General features: G+C 42.8%; 1 protein-coding gene across 2 annotated transcripts in view; it reads left to right on the plus strand.

Moving 5' to 3' along the window:
* Positions 1-1495: 1495 nt before the first annotated feature.
* The window catches only part of si:dkeyp-121d4.3, a 28140-nt gene continuing 5730 nt past the window's right edge, over positions 1496-23905 (plus strand). Inside the window, exons 1-16 of one of the 2 annotated variants that reach the window (XM_036546446.1) lie at positions 1496-2516; positions 2706-2822; positions 3446-3591; positions 4576-4618; positions 6256-6381; positions 6735-6836; positions 7289-7525; positions 8150-8287; positions 12048-12194; positions 13855-13974; positions 14330-14557; positions 15052-15189; positions 19870-19980; positions 20213-20319; positions 20499-21363; positions 21679-23556. In XM_036546446.1, the coding sequence (XP_036402339.1) occupies positions 1821-2516; positions 2706-2822; positions 3446-3591; positions 4576-4618; positions 6256-6381; positions 6735-6836; positions 7289-7525; positions 8150-8287; positions 12048-12194; positions 13855-13974; positions 14330-14557; positions 15052-15189; positions 19870-19980; positions 20213-20319; positions 20499-21363; positions 21679-23556 (5199 nt within the window). In that variant the 5' untranslated portion in view covers positions 1496-1820. The remainder of the gene's footprint in view (positions 2517-2705; positions 2823-3445; positions 3592-4575; positions 4619-6255; positions 6382-6734; positions 6837-7288; positions 7526-8149; positions 8288-12047; positions 12195-13854; positions 13975-14329; positions 14558-15051; positions 15190-19869; positions 19981-20212; positions 20320-20498; positions 21364-21678; positions 23557-23905) is intronic. The other variant, XM_036546445.1, reaches the window with a different exon arrangement.

The raw sequence follows: 23905 nt of genomic DNA on the forward strand, positions 1-23905 counted from the left end.
TGACTGCACAGATGAGAAAGTTGTACTACATGAAGCATTTAAGCACACTGACCTTTAATCTGTGCCATCTCCCTGCTGCAGTAGACGTGCTTGAAGTGCCTCGTCAGGACCAAGGCACGAGCAGGGTCCGAGTGAAGAGACCTGAGACCCTGCATCTCTGTAACGGCACACTCTTTGATCTGAGAGTGTGGCACTGATGGCTCATTAGTGGTGGGGGAGGATGCACTGGTGGGTAGAGTAGCGTGCTTACCGTGCTGTTGCCACAGCAACAGCGGAGGAATCTTTGGGAGTAAGATGACCCCCCCATCAAAAGAAGCAGAGACTGTATCTTCTCTGGTACCAGTGTCTGGTATCAAGGCTGCATGGCCTTCAGAGACTGAAACAAGTCTTGCTCTGTTTTTTAAGTTACTGTTGATCTGTGGATATCAGTTTAAACTGTCCTCTTTCATAGTTTCAGCTCGTAGTATAGACTCTGGGATGCACCCTGACATGAAGGGCAGTGGCAATGCCCAGAAAGTAAGTTTGTAATAAATAAACTTGTGTTGCAAACTTTAGCTTTTACAGTTATCCCTTCTTATCTTGTGCTGGCCTTGACATTGTGTAAATACTGGCTTCTGCACCAGGGAATTCCAGACCTTTCTGGACTTGTCGATTTTGTCCACTTCATTTCATCACTTCCATTTCCTCATTTGTGGGTGAGAATGTATTATTCAGAATTCTATTTACAATTATTTGAGGACAAAAGCTCTGGCTGTAACAGCACTTACCGACAGTGTGTAGTTTAAAATATAATAACCCATAAAGTCAAAGCAATATTGATGATGTTAACATGTCACTCTCCAAGTGGAGCAGCTGAGACACTAAGTCTCAAAAATGCTAGTGTCATCATCTGAGAAGTGACATAATTAAGCAGTGAGCACAGAGACCCATGCAGATATAAATGAGACATTTTCCAAAGCACTCTTTACCACCAAACCAAAGATACCATATGAGTAGAATCTGCTACGTAAGTAAAAACAGGGCCAGGTTACAAGTTATCTAGGAAGCACCGGGTATTGTGATGGAATAGTGCTATTTTCGTTTCTGTGAGTAATGTGACTCAGATTGTGTGATGGTACTCATTTTGATATCCAAAGTTTTTTTTTTTTATGGCAGGCCTGTTTTGTGTTTTTGGTGAATTATAAAGAAATATGTATTTTCAAGTTACTTCGCATTCTGCATGCTGAGATCGTTGATTCTGTTTTACGTTTTTTTTTTTTTGGATTCGGGCCAACAACTAAGTGACGAGTCATCCATGGCAACGAGTTCCTCCCTTTAAGAGCCTAATGAAGTCATTCTCCCACCTCTACTGAAGTGAATGACACGCAGAAAGTGTGAATCCAGCTAGCCAGCGGCCTATAGGCCAATCCAAAATCTGTTTTCACTTGTGAAGACAACAGTTCCGGAAACTCGGTGTGCGTTGGCACAAAACGACGTTTCATCTATGACGGTTTCATCTGATTCCATATAAGATGGGTAGATAGCTAGCATGCTAACTTTTGTAAAATCCAATCGGAAACTTCCTCGTCTGCGTTCTCTTGGCGCTGAACATGAGAAACAGATGGGAGTGTATACCTCGTAGTCATTTTGTGGGTCTGTGCGCAGGTACGACTTGCCTGCGCCTCGTTTCATACTAGCTAGCTAGCAGCTAGCTTAGTTTAGCTAGGAAATGTAAACAAGGCCACGGAATCCACGCTTTGGAGTTTGGGAAAAGGCGTAGTCTTTCAGTTCGGTATTGTAACGTATTATCGTTAGCTTGCTAGCGGTAGGTATACTTAAAAATGAAAATGGCCCGTGGTGGCCGTAAAAAACGTGGAAACGACAGGTTTTTCCCTCCGGCACATGGCCCTCGGTTCCCGATGTGCCCTGCCGAACCTCCGCCACCCGATATAGGCTGGAATCGGTCCCCGTTTCCGGACGGACCCCCTGGCTGCCCTGATCGCGATTTCAGATTAATGGAGAACTCAGTGGGCTGTCGACCGATGAGGGAACCGGATTATGGGCCGCTGGACGAGAGAGCATTTGGCCCAGTGGACCAGGACTTTAGACTGTTTAACAGAGGACTCGATCGCATCATGGACCAAGAGTTTAGGCCTGATGACGACATGGGACACAGTCCAGCAAGAACCGCACACTACGGGCAAATGGACTCCAGGGAACCTAGAGGTCCTGTGGTGGATAGGACCAGGATTACGGACACTGAGGAGTTCAGAAATTTTGTCCAATTACGGAGGGAAAGAGATTTTGCTCCTCTGGAGCGGGACTGTGGGGCGGGGATGAACAGAGACTTCGGTCCGATTGGAAACAGTAAATGGGGTCCTGTTGGGGACCGAGATTTCGGTCCGATCGGTGAATTTGGTCCTGTGGATCGAAATTACACGCCAAGGATGAACGAGAGAGGCTTTGGCTCTCTGATGCTGAGTGAAAGAGGTCCCGGGTCTGTGAACGACAGGGAATTTGACGAGTGTCAAGAGGAGGTAACGTGAGGTTACTAGTAATCTAGCCGACTGATTAAATAACCACCATCTTTTGTGGTTTGTAGAGTAGATAACTAGTTAGCTAAAACATAGCCTACCACGTGAACATGAGGTAGTTCGTAGCTCGTTGTCATAATTGTTTTTCTGTATCGTAATATCTGATCATGCTAGCTAACTTATTTTACACAGCGTGGAGTGTTCATCGATGATCAGAGAGCATTCCCCGGGCCCCCAGATCAGGATGTGGGCGTGACAATGTGCCACGATCCAAGGACGATGCAACAGCCCGGATGGATCGATACCTCAGTAAGTACACTCCATGTGTTGCTCAGGGTGTCATTCATGTCTCTATAGTCTTAGCATGTCTTCAGCTAAAAGACTACCTCTACAAACAAGTTGTTTCTAAAGACACGGCATTTCTACTTCCATTTCACCTGTCTGCATCCGTGCATGTAAAGTCAAGTAGCAAGGTGACGGTTCGTCAAAATGTCTGGTTTATGAAGTAGGACAAGTTTGTCGTTTTTGAAATGACCTTACACAGAAACCAATCTGTTAACAGGTAGATTCAAGCATGTAATTCTTACCTGTAGTTAATTATGCATAGTTTGTTTCATTTGTGAGGGTTGTGTTGTTTTATTATATTTGTCTGTGTAGTGTACTAACAAGACCCTCTGCATATATATTGTTACCTTTCTATTTCCTACAGATTAGGATTAAAATCTGTAAATGAACCATATTTTAAACTGAGAAATGGTGTCAAAAAGGTAAGAAATGAATGAAAACATTTGACGTTTGTGGTAGTGGTGTTCAGTTTTTACAGAAAGCTCTCTCAGAACATCTTACAGTTGCAAGGCTGAGACTCGGGTTTGGTATTGAGGTAATTAAGGTTGCCTGATGTCAACTGGAGGTCTGTGCTTCAAATTCCTTAGGGAATACCCCCACCTGGACCTTACCAAACCAACCAAATAAACCCCAGGATGCCTGAACCCCCAAAACCTGAACCTCTGGAGGACGAGCTGCCAAAGCCTCCAGCATCAAAGAAGTCCAGGCCTTCACACAACACCGGCTCCACCAAGTAACATTCCACAGTGAATTTAACAGTCTGGGTGGCTTGTGTAAAGTGATTACAGCACCAGGGCTGTTGGTTTGACTAATGACACAACAGGAAAAAGGGGAACATATCAGAGTTTTCATCAATCTGTGACCATGGGTTGAGTGCCAGTTGCTCCCATTTTGGTCTTTCACAAACCATTACATGATTGGGTTTGTGTTCTTTGTTATCCACATAAAGCTTGTAAGGGTAAATTGTCAGTGACATACAGCCTTATCTCAGCAACCTATTTGTTTTATCCTGATTATGAAATGGCTGCAAAAAGTTCCAGCAATGGCACAGTTTACATGATAGTTTCAGACTGCCAGACTGCAGTCTTGAGGTTCCCCTGTGTCACTGTCTCAAGCATTTATATGTTGGTAATATAGAGCAAAAAGTTTCTTACACTTGGAGCAGCAAGGATGTCAGACAGTTGGTGTCTTTCAGTACAAAGTCACAACCTTTGAGGTTACATGTTAAGTATCCACAGGCCTTTGCTCTACTCCTTCTTAAAGCACGTGAAGCAAACAAAAAAGCCAGTCCAGTTTAATTTGATTGACATTGTAATAATGCTCATTGAAAGTGATCTTCTGTAAATACCTGCCAAAAGAATCGGTGTAGTTGCTCGAGTTAGCTTTATCTTCTTCCTATTTGTGGTTTGAATGTATTGATGTTATTTCAAAATGCAAGACGTGTGACATCTACCAGAAAAAAACTGGTGTGTGTGCTCAGCCAAAGAGACTTGCTACTCACTGCTCCATGTTACAAATTCAGGAACATTGCATTAAAGTTTACATGGGTACAGAGCTCTGCAGTTTTTGGAATATTGCATAAAACTGATCTTGTGACAGGCTCTTCCACTTTTTTGTGTGCTAGCTCTGTTTTAAGAGGCATATTTTTTAAAAACTGCTCACAGAAACAAAATTGATTTATATGTTATATATGACTATTATACATGTTTTGGTTTAGGCCACCCCCTGGACGATTTCAAGGAGTGATCTCATTTGTTGGTGTAAGTAAACAGTACTTAATGTTATACCGGTATATACAAACAAACTACTTTTGTTAACTGTAAAAATATTACAGTGAAAGTATAATCAGTTTGTCCTTAGTAGTGATGTGTGAGTTAAAAGATGAGATTGGGCAGATGCAGGTTTAAATCTTGCACAAAAGGAAAACTAGTTACAAAATTTATAAATATTTTTAATAAATCCCTTTTGTGACATTAGTATCTCAAGTTTTTAAATTCCCAAAGGCCTGCATTTCCAACATTAGGATTCTGGTATCCATAGTTCATGTAGTGGTCTGTTGTGGCACAAATTGGCATGACGATGGATAATTTGCAATGTGATAAGTCTCACACAAATGACCACTGCTAAACAAAACTGGAAAATGGCAACGGAAAGGGACAAATGAGTGAGGAATGGGAGAAATCTAGCAAGCTTGTCAAACATTATGAAGAAAGCAGTGGCTACATAATTTACAGCGTAATCGGCTGAACTTGGCTGAACTCTCTTTTTCTTCATTGTGCTAAAGACAGACACAAGTAATTAGCCTCTTTGGGCAAGGGGCGCTTTGATAGTTGAGTTCTTATGTCTTATTTGATGGTCATTTAGTTTAATTTTATTGTCCATTGGTGCATGTTGTACTGTATACAGTCCATGTTACTGTTGCACAGTAGCGCAACATTGATTTTATCTGTTATTTAGTTTCTGCTACTATTTTAAGCTTGTCAACAAATAAGATGATGGTACTCTATCTTATTGTTGGTCTCTGAGGCTGATAAATTCTAGGCCTGTTCAATGTTATGTATAGGCCCTGCAGTGTGGCAGGATATGTAATTGTTAATACGATGCTTGAATTGGGGAGGGAAAAAATGGTGGCGCATTTGAAATGCCTTTCTCTGAGAAATGTCACAACGTCGACAGTCAGTGTACTGCATAGTTTATACTGTGTTTGCTGAATTTTTCAGCCTTGAATTCAGCTATTTTACTGTGACTTATTCAGTTTTTGTTTTATTTGCAGTCTCTCAATAAACTTGTGTACCACTGTTTCCTTAGGTCTGTTTTGACAGGCTACAATGTTTGTTTCAGGGAGAGGAAAAAAGCATCACTTTCAGAACTAATCAATAAGTGTCTCTGAGAAATGTTCCAGCTTTGCAGAGTGGATTTCTAAAATGTGAGGCCTTCAGCTTAGGCACGGGCCATCATTTTTAGCGTATCACATCAGATCAGACAGGTGTGGGTTAGTTAAACTGTGGGTAGGTGCGGGTCAAAAAAGGTCACTTGTGCATCACTAGTTCATCAGTTGTTTTTTGCCTTTGAACAAATAGTATAACAGATATTCCCATATTTACAACCTGCTAAATTAGCAAATACATTTTTGTGACTCACCCATGATTGTAATGCTACGGAAATGAACAAATACGGAATCATATGCATTTTTAGTGTATTAAAACAATAGCATGGAACTTAGCCAGTGCAGTGTTCAGTTTGGTTAGTGTTATTAAACCCCTTTCACCGCCCACCAGTGAGTGCCCATGCGCAGTAAGGGACCTCTCGATATAGCGAATAACCAGGGGCATTTTAAATGTGAAACAGCCAATCCTGAGCCTGCTGCATTTCTTACTGCACACTGTGTCCCCTCCAGTCAGACTACGGCTTCATAGAACGGGACGACCTGAAGAAAATCTATTTCAGTTTCGACGCCTTCTGGGGAGACACTGCAGAAATGCTGCCGGGGGTCCAAGTGCAGTTCACTGTGTACAAGGAAATGGTTAGTCACTCGCCTTGCTCTTATGCCCCAGCTGTCTCCAGAGGGCATTCATTTCTTGCCTTTTAAGAAGCACATGGAGTTGTTTTTTTTGTTTAGACACTGTAAATTTCATCAGGCAGTGAGAGGGAGGACTCACACCCAAAATATTCACCTTACTGAAAGGAGACATCAGTGTGTCGTTCATACCCTGAAGATACTGACTGCACAGAAATTTTGGTTTCTTCTCTTAGTAATGCAAAGATAAAGGAGTGTTGCGGTGTATGGGTTTCGTCTGTTTTTTTTTTCTGGTTTGGTAACAGTAAATATGAAATGCATAGAACTTGTTGACAGATCTGTTTTCACTGTGTTTGTAGGGAAAGGAATATGCCACTGATGTAGTGGTGCCCCCTGGTGGCACAGAGGAGGTGGACAGTGAAGTCTTCCAAGGAGTCATCAGCAAAGTTCCTGATCTCCCGGTGAGATGAAACACAAACCTTTGGGAGCTTGCTTTGCAGAGGACGATCACCCCATTAGATCAAACCAAACACTGAAAGTATATCCTTATTAGGGATTACTGGAACAGCTGTGTTTCCACGCTGTGGAGCTGGGATACTGACCTGTTAGAGACATTTTCAGGCGATTTCAAGTTTAGTTGGATATTGGACTGAAAAAGACAATCAGCTGAAGTGCCTAGCACTAAAATGTTTGTTCATTAGGCTTAACTGACAAAACTGATATTGACTATGCATGTGTCAGAGAACTTGTGGTCCATACAAGAGACCATTTTACCCGCAAGTTTAACAAAGTCCTAATATTTCAGTGGTTTGTCTCTCTGGTCCGTGTTCCCTCTGATGGGGTGCTTATTTTGCCGGGAAGGGTGGATAATTATGGCTATAACTGGGAGATCATCCGCTCCTTTCCTTTCCAGGGTGAAGGCAAGCCCAGGAAGGGGCCCCCGCCCAAGTACACGGGTTGCATCCAGGCCACGCTGTACAGCGGCAGCACGGAGCTCCCGTTCGGACCGCAGGACAGCAAGCCCACCCTGCTGCTGAACGACCACGTCCAATTCAACCTGCTGACCAACCTGGTCACCAAGCAGAAGAGGGCCATCAATATCAAGCTGCTGCCAGAGACCTTCCAGTTCACCTCGGAGAGTAGGGAGATGGTGAGGCCCACACGTGTTACCACAAACTCTCATGAAAAACTACAGGCAGAGGAGCATGGAACTTTGGGAGTGCCCGTAATGGAGCTTTTCCCAGCGTTTTAAGCATGATACTGATCTGTTCCACTAAAGTATTTAAGGTTGACTTCAAAGGTAGCTTTTCTGTTAGTTTAAAATATGTCCGTTATCTTTACGATAGGTGACATCCATATATAAAAGCTCTTTGTTTGTCTCTCTGATGAGTTGAGTGGTTGGTAGTTTTTCTCTAAAAACAGCTCTTGACCACTTAAACATAGTTAGGAAGCAGAGAGTTGAGGTCTTGAAAATACACACACACACACACTCTGTCACACACCTGTAGCATAGGTGGGGAATCCCAGACACACAAAAATCCATGTGTGATATGAGCCACGTTTTGCTGGCCTTTCAAATACGCGGGGGATGTGTCCAGCCCATCACACATCTGATTTTCCTGACAGATAAGCAATGTAATCAGTCTGTTTGTGACAAATTTTGAGAGGGATGCTAAAAAAACTGGATCCCATAGTCATACACCCACACAGATACACAACGGACTTCATTTCCCAAAGTGCAATTCACGTCTAACCTCCTCACCACTTCCTGCAGGGTGTCATCATGAGCATGAAGGATGGCTCTGGGTCCATCATGTCGGAGCAGTTGGGCAAAATTTGCTTTGATGCCAATGAGAACCTGGACGACGCAGATCTTAGCATCATGGATGAAGTGGAGTTCACGGTTGTCCCGGTGAGCACTTGATTAATGTATTGAGTCCCTCATTGAACAAATCACAAATGTGTCTTATCATAAAAAACATTGTTAAGATCAGGCCATCACTTTTGATGCTGAGAAGCTGATTTATCTGTTTATTTCACCCAGTCCTCCGCTGTATCCTATAAGTGAAGGAGAGCCTGTTTTTTATTATTTATCCCACAGATATACTGGAAGTTGTTAACGTGACATTATAGAAGGTCGATCACTGGATACTTTTAAAATTAGATTTTATAAACATACCTTAACAGATTGGCCTATTCTCTGGTCTGTTGCAGATTTATGCTGATAAACCTGTAGACGAGATCTTTTACATTAATACGACATTTGGTTTCTGTACTGTTGCTACTTGCCATTGGGTAGCAGGGGGTTAAAGGGGTTGCATATTGTCTGGCAGACACATACTATAGAAACCACACAGCCTGCTTCTTGAAACTGCAGTAAATTACAGTGCTGTAATTAATACTTAGACAACCCATTCAGAGAGAAATCAGTACACAGTAATTGGAAACTACCACCCTTCTGAATTGTCTGAGAGCCTCTTATGGTGGTTTTAAATGTCCAGAAAGGTGTTAGATTTCTGTATTCACTTAACATATTGTGTTTGTTTTTGGTACTATGCATGTTCTAACTGAGCTCCTGATTTAATTGTAGCTGTTTATGGATCAACTGGTAATCTGGTTTCAAATCTTTTTGAAATAAATGTAGTGGTAGGTACATTTACATTTACATTTATTCATTTGACAGATGCTTTTATCCAAAGCAATTTACAAGTGAGGTAGAGTACACCACAAGCAAGTCACAATATTAGAAATGCTGCGTGACCAAGTTTCAATAGTTGGCCAGACAAGGTACAAGCTAGCTTGTAGAGACACAAGCGCATTAAAAATTTAAAATATTAGAAGAAAATAATGGAAAACAGAGTTTAGAACATATGAAAATGAAAATTGAAGGTGGTGGTGCTTAGAAAAGGTATAAGTGAAAGTGCTTCATTTAACAAGTATTTAAGGTCTTAAAGTTGGGGCAGCTGTCTTGGTGCTGCTTAAATAGTAATTTAGTCATTTTTACTAAGCCCTAGATAATTGAACAGCTGATAAATCCTGTTCAATTAAGTTGCTAATGCTTCTAATCACCTATCAGTGTGGCCCCTTCAATGCATCATGAGTTTATTGGCCAGCATGGAATGGAGCCTCCAGCGTAACCCAGTTATTACCCAGGCACCTACACTGCAGTGAGCTAGACAGGTGATGCAGTCAACTCTGCTATATTGTTAGATACATTCTCTTAAATATGGTCTTCCTTTAGGAGTATGTGTCATTTATTGTGTTATTTCTGACACACATACACAATGTGACTTCCTTTATTATCTTCCTGTTTTGGTTCTATAGAACTAATCAGAACTGGTTCTGGCTCTTAGGTTTCCTTGTTGCTGGGCAGAGAGACCTAGATAATGCTAGCATATGCCAATGAAAATCCTCCTGGCCAGGAGGCGCCTTGCTAATATCAGCAGTACATTGAGTTACACAAAATAGTTCTCAGGTCAACAAGCAACAAGGCTACATGCAGCTTCAAGAAATAGAGCAAGGGTCATTATTTACGTTCTTCATGAATCATGAGAATTCACACTCACATTTTTCTTCCACAACGATCAAATGGAAGAGATCCATAAAGAAAGAAGACTTTTTGATGGAGGGTTATTTTCCTGGATGGAGCCATTCTTTGGGTCATGGGGAAAGTGGTTCATGGGGGCGCTTGTAGTAGTGATGGTCTGTTTGGTTTTTCTATGCATTGCGATTTGTATGATTAAATGTGTAAGCAGTCTGCCTCTCTGTTACCTGTAACCATGATTGATCTGTCTGATAAGGACACTGTGGACTGTGAAGAACTTAACGGCCCTGCAGGAAACATGTTAATGCCATATTATTGGAGTCACAGTGAAACTGTCAAGATTTATAGCTAAGACGTACAGGAGTGTTGCTCTTATGAGGAAAAAGGGGGGATTGTGGAAGTAAAATTGTATTGAAACAATGAGGATCTGTAGAATGAAAATGTGTTATGGCATCTTACCGGTAGAAAGCCGTAACTTCTATGCATTGATGAGCTCTGTTGTTGCTGATGGAAATTTACTGCACACCTTATTTTATAATATAGCACACAATGCTGAAATAAGCAAGCTGCCTCCCCTGGAGGAGGATGACAGTTAACTGCTTGTGCAAGTATTCTTTGGGTCACCACGCCTTACCACAAGCACACCGGTGAACCAGCTGCATTAGATAGTCAAAACAAGAGGATAAGAGGAACTGCATCTCCTGTCTTGTGTGAATGTGTTGACTCTCCTCTGGAGTACGAGAATAAGGCTTTGCTCCTCTGAACCAGCACGAACGCTCCACATGAGTTAGTTATTTGTTTGAGGGATGTAAATGAAGAAGGTGGTGTTTATGAAAATTGCTTGTTTGATAAACTGCTTTGTGCATGTGTTGCCAATCCTCAGACAGGTGATAACAGGTAAAAAAAAACTGCATTATGCCGTTCCAGAATTGGATTTCATCTTCGATTTTCTGTCATTCTACCCTTGTGTGACCATTGATGATGTGTTACTGTTCCATTTCATTAGGTTGTCATTGTAAGGAAGTAGCGTTTTTGATAACTGTAGGTGATCGGGAAGCTTTATCCAATGATACGTTAAACCCAGGAAGAACATTCCATCAGTTGATCTAAGCAAATTTGTTCTGTAAAGATTGATATAGTACACTGAACCAGACATTGCATTTTGCTGCAAAACAGGCAGCACTTTCCTCAGATGAAGAGAGGGGTTGAAGAGATGCTGGCTCTGTGGTGACTTGCAGGAGCTGTTGAATCAGTGTTAACATTTTCCATGTTGTACTTGTTTGGCAATCTGAGCATAAAGAATAGGATCAAAATGGGAGGTTTTGTAAAGTTGTGCTGTAAGATCATTGTTGCTAACCTCAATGACCTCTCATACCTGTATAAGGTGACAGTTACTTGCAAGGTACAGCCTGTTCTTATGGACTCTCAGCACTGTCTCTCCAGTGAGTTCCAGCTGCTCCCGCTTGAGGTGCAGGTATGGACTCCCTAAGTGTAGAACCAATAGATTTACATCACATTGTTATTGTCATTCAGCAGACACACTTAACCAGAGCAACTTGGATACGTTACAGTTCTGTCCATTTACACAGCTGGATATTTACTGAGGCCAAGGGTACAGCAGCAGTGCCCCAGTGGGGAATCGAACCGGCAACCTTTCATATATGAGCCCACAATGCCCCCTGCTGCCCAATTCACAAACTCTTTAATTTCATCAGCCATCGACTTTATGAATAAAATGTAGGTGAAGTTTCCAGGATGTATCCATCTATAGTGAATTTTGATTTCAGTGGTTGGTAAATATCATTTATTTATTGATTGTGGTTATGTATTTTTGGTTATGCAGTTATTTCTTGCTGTATTTCTTTTATTTTTTATTGATAGTGTGATCCTGGTGCATAGTCTTTGTTGTGTCCTTTATGTGTATTTGATATCTGCTGTATCCAAACTGCCCCTCAGGGACAATAAAGATTTACTCTACTCCACTGAATTAAATACCCTTTGAAGCATCAAATTTATGTACTGTTTTTTATATTTCTATAAACAAATGATTGCAGGCTTAAGTGATGATGTTTTCTTGTTCTGTTTTCTCTCATAAGTTGAACACTATACCCTTGTTTTGTCCTTGCAGACAAAGGGCTTGGATCAGCGTAAGGCGGTGCGCGTGAGGAAGCTGCCGGAGGGCACGGTGACATTCGGAAGCAAGACCAGGGAGAAGATCGCAGAGGTCATAAGGATGGAAGGGCCCTCTGCGAGCCTGACCCTGGAGAAGGGCAAGGTGAGAGAGAGCCTCGTATGCAGTCACCAACACCTGGGAGAAATTAGGCAAAAGGGACCTCCCTATTTGCTTTTGGCCTGGATAAAACATTAGGTGTAGGTACAGTAACTTATTCTTGCTGTGAAGCTTCTCTTTCAGTTTGATCCCACTGGGTGTGAGAAAAATCTACACTGCCATCATATTCAATATCACACTGCACAAACTGTGGTTTTGAATATGATGGCAGTGCATTAATGTGATTGGTGAAATCTAAAAGCCAGGGGATACCAGAATGACATTATGTTTGCTTGGTAGACACACTTATCCAGAGTGGTGTATACATTGTCCACTTACACAGCTGGATATTTACTGAGGCAGTTTGGGTTAAGTAAATTGCCGAAGTGCCTGACAGTGGCTCTTGTGGGAATCAAATCAACAACCTTTGGGTTATGGGCCATGGTCCTAAGCACTAATGGTGCGTTCCATTTGAACTCGGAAGTCTGAATTTCCGAGTTCCCTGTCGGAAATTTCAACTGGAACTTCCCCTGAAGTCAGAATTCCGACTCGGAAAGTCGGAGGAACCTCACCAACCCCGACTTCAAAATCCAAGATGGCTGCTCCGGGCATCAACAGCAGTGAAAGCTGTAGTATTATACTGTTTATTAGCACTTCTGTTTTATTTGTGTCTCATTAAATCAGTCGTACACACAGTATTGTCTAACGTCTATCTGTGGACATTGCTACGGTGTCTGTATGCGCAAAATAGTGCGTAATGCGTTATCAACTGGTGTTGCTAACAATAGCGGGTCGGGGCAGCTAGTTTGCTACAGTACTAAAATTGTCACTACAGGTTGCTTGCAGTGGCTGTGGTAAAATGAACTATTTGGTCAGAAGAGACGTGATGAGGCTGTATTAGTTTGATAGGTAACTAGCTATTAGTAATATGACAGTTGAGGAAAATGCGTGAAAGCCAAAAGTGTAGAAAGCTACCTAACTGTCTATGTTCATTGGTTTTTTTTATTGTAGCTAGCTGTGTGTTTGTGTTTGTTTGCAAGGGGATATTTGTATTTGTCAGCAGAATGTGATAGTAGCTAGCTAGTTAGTACGTTTATTGTTTTGTTTGTATTGTAGCTAGCTAGCTAGACTTGTGTTTGTAAGGTGGTATTTGTGCTTTTCAGCTGAATGTGCAAGTAGCTAGCTAGTTAATTTGGCTTTCACGCACTTTGCTAGCTAGCTAGCTATCAAACGAATGCAACTTCATCATGTCTCTTCTAAACGGATAGTTAATTTTATATTCATACTGCAAGCCGAGGTATTGACTTCTGATCCTAAGTACTGTTTTCTTGCTAGCTAGCCAGCAGCTTAATGTTAACTAGCTAGCGTTAAGTGCGCCAGGCCATTCAGTCATTAGTGGATATAACTTCTTCTATGATGTTTCTGAGGTGAACCTCATATTTGTTCTGTAGTTGACTGTATTCTGAAAGAGCAGGCACAACAAAGGTTTTCCTGGAGGCGTCCATCTTGGTTTTCCTTGTACTGGAACACGATCAACTCGGGTGTGACGTCATTCCCAGCTCCGACTTCCCACTTGCGAGGCAAATGGAACACAGCATAAGCCACACTTTTTCCCCTTGTTTTCTGTCTCATTTTCACCACGGGCTTTACCATCTCTGCCATCTAGTGGAAGCCAGTGACCTCAGAAGTGCTGCCCCAAAGGACTGTGGTCTTCGAAGACGTCAGCAGCGAGCAGTATGAGGGAACGGTCATCAAAGCAATCCACAAAGTGTCCGAGAGAAAGCAGGTACGTCATAGAATGAGCAGTTTGGAGGTGATTCATATTGGCAGAGAACTGCTATATATTGTATAGTCTATTGAGTGTGGTGAATCACACTGTTGCGTAGGGTTACCTTTGACAGCTCATTTTGTTTGGGTGATTGTTGTGTCACTGATGACACAAACCACATGGTAACAGATGGCAAATATTAAAGGTGATTGACTTATTCATAGTCAGGATGATGATCTTAAATGTGTTGTACTACATGACTGTGTCCAAAATCTTGAATCAAAACTTGAACTGCAAACAGCGTTTGTAGTGCTCTGTAGTTTGCTTGCTGACTTCCAAGAACATTTGAAGGGCTCCTCTCTTTTCCTTGTAGGTGGACAGCGAGCCTGACCCCCAGCCGGGCCTCCTGGTCACCAGGGTGGCCGGTGTGGAGCAGGAGCTGCCGTTCGGCCCAGACGATGTGCTCTCAGAGGCCACCATGATGCAGGGCGACCGCGTCCAGTTCAACATCTCCACCAACCGCGGGACCAAGGTGGAGCGTGCCACCAACATCGAGATCCTGCCCGACACCTTCAGCCAGTCCAAGGAGCAGCGAGAGAAGGTAACGTTATGCTCGGGGGAGGGCGAACGGTGTCCTCAAGTTGGTACCTTTTTATTTAGGTCTTCACCCATTACCTGTGCAGAAAGGAGACCTCAAAGATTACTAAAACATATGGGATAGCTAGGACACCTTGATGAGTCCAGTAAACCCCATCTCAAAATATTACTCACATATCATATTCTGTATACATTTTCACTTCGTATGTCTCCTGTCCATTGAAAACAGGTTCTGATTCTGTTAAACTGATGACTGGATTTAGCTACTCTCTTTCTTTTGGTCAGATGTTTCTTAGTGGGGGGACAAAACAGATAATTCATTGTTGTGTGTTTTTGTGCTAGTTTGGTGTAGCAGTTGGAAATGGTTCAGTTCCAGATCAAAACAGCTGGAGTGTGTCCTGTTGTCATTATGATTGATGAAGCTGTTTTTTTTTTTTTCTTTTTAACATTCACATTTTTTTACATATTTCTACAAATCTTGCTTGCTTCCCCCTCCAGGGTGTGGTGGTGGACCTCAGGGAATCATTTGGGTTCATCAAGTGTCAGCGGGACCCGCGGCTGTTTTTCCACCTCAGGGAGGTGATGGAGGAGAGCAAGCTCAACCTGACGGACGAGGTGGAGTTCACCATCCTCTCGGTAAGTGACCTCTCATCACTGAAGTCTGAAATCAACACTGTGTTCATTTTTCAGTGGCAGTTGAATGAAATCAGTATTATTAGGGTCCAGACTCTGGTTCCAAAGTGTAAGTTTTGAAAATGGCAAATTGTCAACACTACCACTGTTCCTGTAATTTTGAAAAGCATTCACACATGCAGTAACATTCAGTACTGGCTTTTATAAATACAGTTGAAAATGGGGAGTATGACTGTTTTTTGCACCTCAGAGCTTTAATGGACCTCTGTTAACAAGCTGAATGTGAAAAGGGAAAATGGAATCTCAAACACCACCTTGCCTGTCCTAGAATGGGTACTTTTCACCACTGCTGACACTGTGGAATCTGCCAGCTGTATTTGCCTCCCTAGTTAGCACCCGACTTTTAGCCACAGAGTAGCTATCCTGTTGAAGTTTAGTTGATAGCTTCATATCAACTTAGATTTTCACCCATGATGTTTGTTGTGGCGTATGCTATTACCTGATTTGTTCATAATGAGTGGCAAGTTAATGTTCAGGCATGCAAGTAGGGTCTGCAACATGACAACAAAATTGGTGGAGAAACTTGGAAAAAAATGTGTACTGTTAACTGGAAAGACATGACATTAAGCTTTTTTAATATAACTAAAATGTATTCATATAATCTTATCATTTTTTGTTACTTTTCATTAGTAGTGTTCGTATTTTTTCTGTGTGCAGTTTTGAAGCTGCTCAGTAAACTGCATTGAATGTTAGGTCACGGATCTCACCTTAGGGGGTTTCATGAGATGGGCTGAGAAACACTTTAGAAGTATTGACTAAAATGGTCATGGGGTATTGTAGAAAAAAATGCTAGATTGGCATATTCACACAGAAGCCCGCTTACTGAAGTGAGCAAAATTTCAGTTAGTATCTTGGGAATTTCAGGAGTGCTAGTCCTATGTGAATGTGGCTTTTTGGCTGTTTTCATACAAATACGAGCATGTGCTAGCCATTGATGCTTTACATTTATTAGCAAGGCAGCTACCATTTGTAAGACTGAATTTATTATTTAGCCCTTTTTGATTGATACGTAACATTCTCAAGTGAGATAATGTTTACTGTCTCCTGTAGTGAAATACACTTTCAAGTAACATTATATTTATCTACTTTTATTCTCTATTTTTTGTGTGAAAGTAGTTTTCAGTTGTGATCACTTTGAATCATTTGAACAAGTCGTACCTCTTCATGTTCATATTGAAATATTATACTGTGGTGTGTAGTTGCAGGGTTGTGTGGTCCACAGGAGAGAGTGATGCAAACAGTCCAGCAAAACTCACATCCTCTGTGATGTACAGGAGAGCAGGCAGTCTGAGCCTAAAATGTTAATTGTGCTCGTGAAGCTCTTGTCATAATGATTTTCCTGCACTCATTTTCTGTTATGTAATCTGAAGCTAATTTAAATAAAACAGAGGCAAACGCTAGCACCGCACACCTAGAAGATTCTCTAGCTGACTAATTTGCATAGAAATCTGGCTCCAGACGTTGTGAAACTTCTATATTTAAACTTGTAAACCAATGAACTTTATCAACGTGTGTACAACCATTCTGTCTCTCTAGAATGCCCCTCAGTCTTCCAGAATGAAAATTATTCAGATTTTTTTTTTATTAATTTGTGAAATAAACCACAGAATTTGATTCAGGAGTCTGTTATTTTCAATGTTAGTTCACAAATAATTAATTATAATAACATGTCTGAAATAAAATAAAAACTTCACTCATATGTTCCTTGTAGAACAGGATTAGCATTAATTAGAATTGGCTTCCAAGGGGTAAGCTGTTAATTGTATCAGCGCATGATGCAGTGCACTGCACTTACAAGAAGTATTGATTAAAGTTTCAACTACATAAAGGGATGAAAAACACTGGAACAGAGGTATTCCTGTACTAATGCTGTTTAAAAACTTTGCTTGCTATCTGTTTATAAAAATTATTTTGGGCTCACTTACAGCATGTAATGCAGTTCTCAACAGAGTGCAGTGGTGCATAATTAATGAGAAAAAAATCTTATCTCACAGAAATTACCAAACCAAATCTTATCTCACAGAAATTACCAAAGCACCTATTGCATAAAAATTGAGAAACACTGTGCAGATTAGCTGAGAGCCTGGGTGCCAGTTGATGTGGCAGAAATAAGTATGATGTGATCTGCGGAGAAAAAAATGCTGCTTTCTTGATTCTTACACTAGGGGCCAGTAAATGAGAGTAATGTAATGTAACAGCAGCCTGCACTGATTGCATGAAGACCAAAGAAGTCGTCAAATCCTGAAAATGAAAGTAAACTCGCAAAGCACCAGTGTCAGTTTTTATGGAGATAACTGCTGTTTGGCAAATTATTCATTTATTAATTTTCTTAAGGACATCGACTGCACTAGGGCATTCACATAGTAAATCACATAGTAATTCACATAGTAATTGTCAAATAATTTATGTGGCACGTTATTTATCCATGATTTAGTAAAGGATTGCATAAAATACAGAGCATGGAACCCTTACAATGATTTTTTTTATTCAACCACTGAAATCGTCGTAGAGAGATGTGATCCTTTTAAGCAGGGGTCGGCAACCTTTCTGACATGAAGTGCCAGTTTGAAATGTTCTTGTTAATTAGTATGCCATATCAACATTAAGTTTAACATTAGGCCTGCACGATATGAGGAAAGTCTGCGATGTGCGATAACATTGTTCAGTATTGCAATGACGGTATGACTTGCGATAAATAAACAAATATTGAAGTGTGCATATTAGCTATACAGTTCCTATGTCTTTCTGCTTTAATAGGCACACTGCTAGCATAGTCCCCAAACATTGAACAGCCTATGCCCACTGAATAAAGAAATGACATAAATTATTTTGAACTTTCTTTTATTGAACAAATTGCACATGAATGCCCAACCAGTTAAACAGAACATTAATTTAAATAAGACATTATAACTATAAGAAATTAAAGTTTAATTTCCCTGCTCCCTTTAAAATATTTTCTTCTAAACCAGAGGTGCTGAATTCTTTCCTATGAAGGGCCAAAAATTAATCTGGATGGAGCGCCGCGGGCCAATAATAAATGTTGATGTTATGTGAAATTACTTTAAAATGTAATATATTTTATAGAAAATTAACATTCTAAAACTAAAATAAAATTTCAAAACAGCAAAAACACTACTCTTTAATCTGCTTAACAGTAATTTTATTAATTTGCAGCGATGATTGTCAAAAACATAAAACATCCATATGCTTGTTCTTGGGAGCATAAACATATTTAAAAGGAAAGACACCTTTCTGACAGAAAGTGCATACAACTCAAGGTGCTTTAGAAAATTAAGTTGAAAACAGCTGTATTGTCCACCTTTGTAATCAAGAGTGGAAATTTGACTTCAGCTTGAAAAATTGGCAAAAATATAAAGTTAAACATCGTAGTGATAGCACTGAATAACAAATCAATATTGGATATTAAGTTTACATTGAGCAACGTTTAAGTTACACATCACAAAATGTCCCCATATGGTAGCTAATGACCCACAATATCAAACGTATTAACGAAAATTAGCTTCTCATTCACAGGGTCACTCAGAACAATTTGGTAATTTCGTTTTATAGTAACGTTGGCTAACTAATAACACCAACAACAAATTATTGGTCGGAAATACAACAGAATCCGCTAACCTGGGCTGCCAGGTTTGGCATAATTATTTTTGCCTAATTGGTAGTGATTTCGCACTGACTTGTATGGCTGAAATGGCAATAGTTTGGTTTCCTTACTGAGATCGGGTCAAACTAAACAAAATAAAACATGCATTTCAGCCATCAATTTCAACACTCGTTCCTGCACAATAATAGCCACAGTTTGTTTCCATGGTTAGCAGTTTATTGTAAGTAAACACTTGGCAGAGTGGTGTTTTAGTGCTTTTTCCAAAGCGAACCTTGTCGGGAATCCGTTTTGATAGTGTGTAACACGAGTTCAGCTTTTTATGTGATGTAACAGGGCGATGTCAGACTGGCAACCCTGTCGAAAAGGCCGACTGTAGTTTATCACAAACACACGTTTCTTTAGTGCATTTTATTTCCTATTCATTCAGCGCTCGCTACTCCCCTGCCCCTTTCCGCTTATGGGGCGCGTCATCTTATCCGGAAGAACGTGGCGGTGGTAGCTAACTGAAAACTATGAGAAGCTTAATAATGCTAATGAAAACATAACGAACCATGTAACATAACACGTGTGCTACGTACCGTAAAAAATAAGTTACATGCGAAAGGGTTAAAAAAAAAATTAAAAATCTTCTCTCCTGCGCTCATCACCAGCGTGCCAATGATTACACTGCTGCGTGCCAATGGTGGCACGCGTGCCTAAGGTTGCTGACCCCTGCTTTTAAGCATAACCTGTTGTACTTAGTGATGTGTATGTAATTTGTCCTGGGTTCGAATTTCATCTGAGCAAAAGTTTCCTTCCATGGTCGAACATGAATGACGTGTTTCAGACACTTAATGCCCCGTTAACCCTCTTGGATATGTACTTTTCCCATGATGCTCTTCTATAATGAATTGTCTCAATTAGAATTATTATGGTAATGAGTGCATTTAAATTGCATTGATTATGCTTTGAAGGGCAAACGTAAGGACTGTACTGATATGAACATGTTGTGTTCATCATAGAGTGAATCAGCAGGAGAGGGAGACCAAGCAGTGAGAATCAGGAAACTGCTCTGGACTGCCTTCACTGCCACACCCAAGCTGGAGGGCCTTGGAGCCGCGGGGAAGGAAAAGGTTTTCTCTCACCCTGATGCACTCTATTGTACCTGTTCTTTTGTACCTAGTCGCATGAAGGCAATTTTTTTGCTTTGATTATGTAATGTCTTTGGATGGTGACTGAGAGCCTAAGTTCATTTATCGCAATAAGATATTCTCCTGTGTGAAGTGCGTCAATGAAGTGGGTCAATTTCAGTTCCAACTTTGACCTTTCACCTTTCTTGATCCCTCTGTGCACACCTATACACAGAAGAAAATGACCATCAAACTGTTGAGAGACTCGGTGAATGAGGAAATGAAAAACCTGAAAGTTAAAATCGAGTCCTTCAGCACAGAAGATTTCCCGCAAGAGCCTGCGTGAGTTTTACTCTGTGGAGCAGATAATGTGTCCTCAGTGGTTAGAATGATGTAACACCTCAGAAACAGATCTTGAACAGTAACAATCACTCAAGAATTCATGGCACTAAGCTTTGAAACTGATGTTGGCTTGCTTACTCTGAACAGAGGAGTTGATTTATTCTGCAATATCTCTTTAGAGACCCCCTGGATGAGGAATGCAGCTCAGGTAAGCCAGATGACATCCACTCAGTTCCCGTGAAATCGGAGAGCGCCTCACTGCTAGCCGAGGTTGAGGCGGAGCCGAAAGGAGAGGGCAGGCACAGAGAGCGCAGCAGGAGCGCGGAGAGGAGGTGGAGTGGCCGGAGCTGGAGGCAGCGGAGTCCAGCGGGCGAGCACGCCCGGGGGCGGAGCAGGAGCCGCAGCAGGGAGTGGGGCCACAGATACGAGCACAAGTGCAGCTGGAGCCGGAGCCGAAGCCGCAGCAGGGAGAGAAGCGGCCGGGGGAGCAGGAGGTGGAGCCGCAGCCGGAGCCGGGAGCGCACCAGCGTCCGCTACGGGAGACGCAGTGACAGCAGGGAGCGGGCAGCCAATCAGGCCAGGAGGCGGAGCAGGAGCCCGAGCCCTGCGTGGGATGGTGGCAGCCGAAGGAAGAGAAGCACAAACGATGCCCACGCTGGGCATCCCATTGTGAGGGACAGGAGCAGAGAGGCCCCACACACGGTGCAACTTGATCAGTCAACTCAGGAAGTACCCAGACGCAACGATATCTTGGACGATGAGCTAGTCAGGAAGAAGAGAGAGCTGGAGCTACTTGAAGAGCAGATTGCCCGAAAGAGAGCTATCATAGCGATGGAGCAGAAAGGTCTAACCCCGAAGGTCCATCCCAAAGAAGAGCAGGACTATGATTCCCACCTCCCCACAGACAATGGGTACTACCGGTGCAGGCTGCCTCTGGAGTCTGAACATGACACGCCCCTTAAAGACGTTAGACCCGCCCCTGGACCCATCAAGTCCATCCTGAAAAAACGGGCTGAACCTTTTGAGTCGGACAACTACCTACAGGTCTGTTGTAGTTTGCCTTTTATTTGTGTGATTCATTTGATTTGCTTGTGAGTTTCTCCCAACATTAAAATCAGGACTGATCATGGTTAATCCATCTTTGTTATAGGTTAATTTTTGATAAAAATTGTACAATTGCAATTCAAGTGAGGTCCTCAAATGACCTGTTAGAAATGTCAGAAATCTGTGAGTATTCTTTTGCAATAAAGATGAACGCCTTTTTTTCCACTAAACGCATGTGACCATTCATGTCATAAATGTTGCTTGCAAAAATGGAATGGAATTGTTGATAGGTCATATTGTTTCTCTTCTCTACAGACTGAATTCACCAAAAAACCATCTCTCGACCAAAATTTCCTTTCCCAGTCACATTTCGACCAGCCCTCTGGTGATCATTCTCTCCACCAAATCTCTGTTCGCCACTCTCATTTCAGTGAGCCATCTGACCATCCTTCCCTCGGCCACCCTGTATCCCAGCACGTACCTGTCCATCATCCCCCTCTTGAACAGTCTGCACCCCATCAGATCCCCCCCCATCCTCCTACTCATAGCCAATCATCTGTTGACCAGCCCCCTGTTTGTCATTCCCCTCCCGACCGTGAACCGGCTCCTAAGAGCAACATTTCCACCCAGTTTGACCGATTCCTCCGAATCCTCAACAAAGGGGTGGATGTAAACCTCCTCACCACCCTGGTTAGAGAGACCAGGGAGGAGACAGCTGCCTATGAGAAGCAGACGGCCCACCAGCTTCCACAGAATGAGGTTCCCTACAAGAACCAAGACCCTTACAAGGATTCGTATGGGAGAAGGCCAGAGGAGCAAGAGGACCTTGGAGAGAGCAGCCAGGACTTCCTCCTGCCCCATGAGAGGGCTTTCCAGGACGGCATCGGATTTTCCCGCATCGTGGGGATGAAGCACGGGGTGCAGGAGGAGGAGCCGTACTGGAAGGAAGGGGATGTGGAGGATGAGGAGCGGTTCCTGTATGGCGAGAGGGCGTTTGTGGATCAGGATGAACGGGAAACCTCGGCACCACCAGACAGGAAGCACAGAGGACCAAGTCCGTCTTGGCCAGCGGCGGAGAAGCCCCTCTCAGTGGCAGACGGAGAGGACAAGATGCAGCACTACGACAAGATCCAGAGCCTGCTCCAGACCATCGGCCTGGACCTCGACACGGCGGAGGTCAGCAAGCTGACGGACAGGACACGGGAACGACTCTATGGCAAGAAGCTGAAGGCCAAACCACCCGGGTCCGCGGAGAGGGAATGGGAGCGCCGTCGCAGCCGAACAGGCTCGCCTGAGTCCGAACAGACCCGCTCCGTTTCTCCTGTCCAGTTGTCAAGGAGGGAGGTCTATATGAGCTACTCGAGCACCCTAGAACACAGTAGCGCTCATAACCAGAGGAGTCATCGAGAGGTTCACATCGACTCAAGGACCGTCCAACACACCCAAGAATCCGTGCCTCCCTCTGCCACCCAATATCCCCACACGTCCTCAGAGTCGTACCCCATGTATGAGGGTGGTCAGCATGAGCACCCATACAACCAACATGGCGGCACCGTGCCTACGAGCTGGGATCATGTGCCCTCCCATTCGGATGTGCAGTCACCCCAGGCTTTCTCACAACACCCAGAGTCCTTTGTGGGACCGGCCCCACCGTTTTCAATTGATCCCAATGGGCTCTCCCAGTTCTTTACATCCCCCACCGTTCCTCAGGTGCCTTTAGCTTCCCCCATGGGGCTGCCCCATGGGCTGCCCCCAGCGTACGCAAGTCTGTCCTCTGTGCCTCTGCCCCCGTTTGTTGGGCAGCTGTCTTCTGCAGTCCTGCCTTTTGCTGGGGCTGCATCCCACTACCCCATGCATCCATTGACAGGGGCCCCCATCATACCCCAAGCATCGTTGGGTGGTGCCATTTTTGCCGCTTCCCAAACCCTAGCGGGGAGCGCAGGGGACGGGGCAAAACAAGTCAAGGAGTCACCCACCACCAAGTCTCGCTGCCTTAGAGTCATCAAAACGGTCAACCTACTGGGACAGGTGTCGCAAAAGAAAGGCGCAGTGTCGGCTTTGAAAGAAGTGCCTCTAACCGAGCAAAGCTCAGCTCCCTCTCCGGCTCCATTGCCGACCTCCTCGGAGGCGACAGAGAAGAGGCAAGTGGCGACAATTTCTGAGGATGACATCAAGGCCAAACAGAAGAAAAGGGTATGGGTTTCTCCTGTTTCTCCTCTTTTCACTGAGTAATTTTACACTACAGCTACAACACTTTCATGACATGCTTATACTGGTATTGGTAAGAAAATGAGGAATAACTTTTGTGCAACATTATTACTTTCCCAATTTTAATATTTTTGATTTCATAGTGTATTTCTTTGCAGAAGAAAAACATTTTTGGCTGTGATGTGGTATCAGTTAATCACTGATGGAACCAGTCAATTCTTGCCATGGAGAGTGTTCTTATTCTGCTTGCATTAGTTTGTAATTGATGTCACATGGCAACTTAACTATTGGCACCAACAGTGTCTTAAACTCCAATCACTTGTTAATGGGACTG

The sequence above is a fragment of the Megalops cyprinoides genome, chromosome 15, assembly GCF_013368585.1.
Source record: "Megalops cyprinoides isolate fMegCyp1 chromosome 15, fMegCyp1.pri, whole genome shotgun sequence".
In the NCBI taxonomy this organism is placed as follows: Eukaryota; Metazoa; Chordata; class Actinopteri; order Elopiformes; family Megalopidae; genus Megalops; species Megalops cyprinoides.